Genomic DNA, 2,594 nt, shown 5'->3' on the forward strand with positions numbered 1-2,594 from the left:
TTTTTTAACATTAATTGACAAAAGATTTTCTTGAAGCCAACCATGAAATGTCTGAAGATCTGCTTGTAACTGACTATTGATAGATTCAATATTGAAATAAATGAATAAAAAATGGGAGTAATCTGAACAAACTTCCAGGCATCAGGGAAAAAAAGAGTGCACAATACATAAATTAAGCAAATGATGAAACAATGGTAACACCTTTACCTTTCATTACTGCACMTCCTGTTCTACTTCTAAAACAATCTATTTCTACTATTTAACAATGTTTAATTTCTAGCTTTCCCCAACTTTTTTTTGTATTGTTGGCATACATTTTTAACTTTATTTAAATTATTTGTCTGGCCAAGCTGATGAGATTATAGGCCCTTGGCCTAGTGTGTAATTTTGTTTGTATTTAAGCCTGTAAAATAAAAAGTCAAATTAATTAACATAAGAATTTAATAGTTTTAGCGCTTCAATAACTTGTCCTATACGAAGGAAAAACCTTTTAGGAAACATATGCAGTAGCATGCAAGGAAAAATTAGTTTATTTTCTATTTTGTATCACCTAAAGAAGCTGTTCCCCTTCAAGATTTTACCCTAGTTTATAATAAGTCTTATTTAAACTAAAATAACATGAACCTTACTTCCATTTATGAAATCATGAGAGAGATTGTATTAATGTAGTTCCTCTCCTTGGTCAGGCGATGTGTCTCCAGCTGCTGACAGCTGTGGGCGCTCTGGCCGGGACAGCTTGCTCTCTTCTGGCCGAAGGCGTTGGCGCAGCGGCGACTGCCTGGATCCTGCCCTTCACGGCTGGCGGGTTTGTCTACATCGCCACAGTGACGGTGCTCCCGGAGCTGCTGGCAGGCCGCTCCAGTTTCGGTCAGTCTCTGATGGAGATTCTGGCCCTGCTGTTCGGAGTGGGCATGATGGTGCTGATCGCAGAGTACGAGTGAGGCGCTGCACAGCGGACAGAAACAATTACGGCACAGGATGAGGAGGGAGGAAGCCGAGAAACTGACAGGGAAAAGACAGTTTTAGGTTTTGTTTTTAAATTTGTTTACCTGTGTTTGTTTTCTTCTTTTTATGAAGCTGTATTTTGGAAAGATTTGTTTGTGTCTTAAGCGGTTTATGAGCATATCTTTGTTTTGTTTTAGTGTTTCTTCCTAAAAAAGTGTCAGTTTCTTCAACAGTCTCTTCAGTAAGGGCAACGAGAGCTGGAAAGTTGCACTAAGTAAAGAGGAAGAGGAGGACTTTATTAGTATAGTGGGTTAAACCTTTTTGAACAGTGGTTCCAAAGTTTTCTCACGACTTTCACTAAACAGAAAATTCACCTCAAGTGACAGCTCATYCCTCCAAAGACTTCTTATATAATTTTCCAGAAAAAACAGCAAGTTTTGTCCTTATCTAAGTGACCGATTTTCACTGTGTAGGGGTCACCTCAAGTGAGAAAACAAGATTTTCTTCCTCTAAAATAGGCCTTGGATGGGCCTTCTAGTTAAACTAGTTAAATTTAACTACTTAAATGAAAAGTGAATCGTGAACAATGGAGATTATTCTGTCCATTATCTGATTAAGAGGAAGAGAGGTTTCTGTCTTCTTTGAAGGCCCATCCGAGGCCTATTTTAGAGGCAGAAAATCTTGTTTTCTCACTTGAGGTGACCCCTACAACTGCTACACTTTTAGGTCAGAGTATAATTGACCTGTTCATATGTTTCAGATTTTTGTTTGTCGGCTATGAATGTCAGCGTTTTTTACATTCCACATCAAAGAAAAAGCTGTGGCTTCTGTAGAAGAATTCAAATAGTGCATTGTGTTCAACTTTAAAATGTTCAAGTTTCTTCCAGTTGTGCATAAAAATCTTTGATTTGGCAACTGGAAGAAACTTGAACATTTTAATGTTGTGCATAAAAATCAAAGATGTTCAAGTTTCTTCCAGTTGTGCATAAAAATCAAAGATTTTTTTTTACATTCCAACTAAAATTTTTTCCATTTTTTTCTCACGGTTTTCCTGAGATGAAAATAAAATCACTGCTGTTCTAAACGTCCCCGTTAAAKGTTTATTATTTTCTAAAAAAAAGAACTTCATTTGTGGTTTTAAGATGTGAGCTTGGTTATGTTATAAAAGATTTAGTTATGACTAATAAACATTAGATGAAGCAATGACTTTCCTTTTAACTCAATACTTTTATTTAAGCTTCTATAAAAGACTCAGATGAATCAATGGGTTTGAATCGTTACGCCTCTGGTTGTTTTGCTACAGTTGGAGTGAGGAATGCAAAAAAAAWTTTTTTTCAGAAAATGATTGAATACATGCTCATGTCTGCATTCTTGCATTTTTTTTTAACTGATTGCATTTTTCTAGAATTCTTTGTAGATTTCTACTGAAACTAGTCAGATCCAGTGCGACCAGCTATTTCTTTGTAAACCTAGCCTGGAGCCAGTGTTGTATAAACTACCACAAAGTGATACTTGAGTAAAAGTACAAGTATCTTACCAAAAAAATTACTTGGGTAAACGTTAATGTCTCCTTTAAGAATACAGTGGTTTGCAAAAGTATTCATACCCCTTGAACTTTTCCATATTTTGTCACATTACAACCACAAACA

At 36.0% G+C, this 2,594-nt stretch overlaps 1 protein-coding gene across 1 annotated transcript in view; it reads left to right on the top strand.

The window, feature by feature from the left end:
* slc39a7 (solute carrier family 39 member 7) overlaps positions 1–1,566 on the top strand; it is a 6,005-nt gene extending 4,439 nt beyond the window's left edge. Inside the window, exon 8 of the mRNA XM_014011311.1 lies at positions 687–1,566. Within this exon, the coding sequence (XP_013866765.1) occupies positions 687–941 (255 nt within the window). The 3' untranslated portion in view covers positions 942–1,566. The remainder of the gene's footprint in view (positions 1–686) is intronic.
* Positions 1,567–2,594: the final 1,028 nt, after the last annotated feature.

The sequence above is a fragment of the Austrofundulus limnaeus genome, unplaced genomic scaffold (assembly GCF_001266775.1).
Source record: "Austrofundulus limnaeus strain Quisiro unplaced genomic scaffold, Austrofundulus_limnaeus-1.0 Scaffold79, whole genome shotgun sequence".
NCBI lineage: Eukaryota > Metazoa > Chordata > Actinopteri > Cyprinodontiformes > Rivulidae > Austrofundulus > Austrofundulus limnaeus.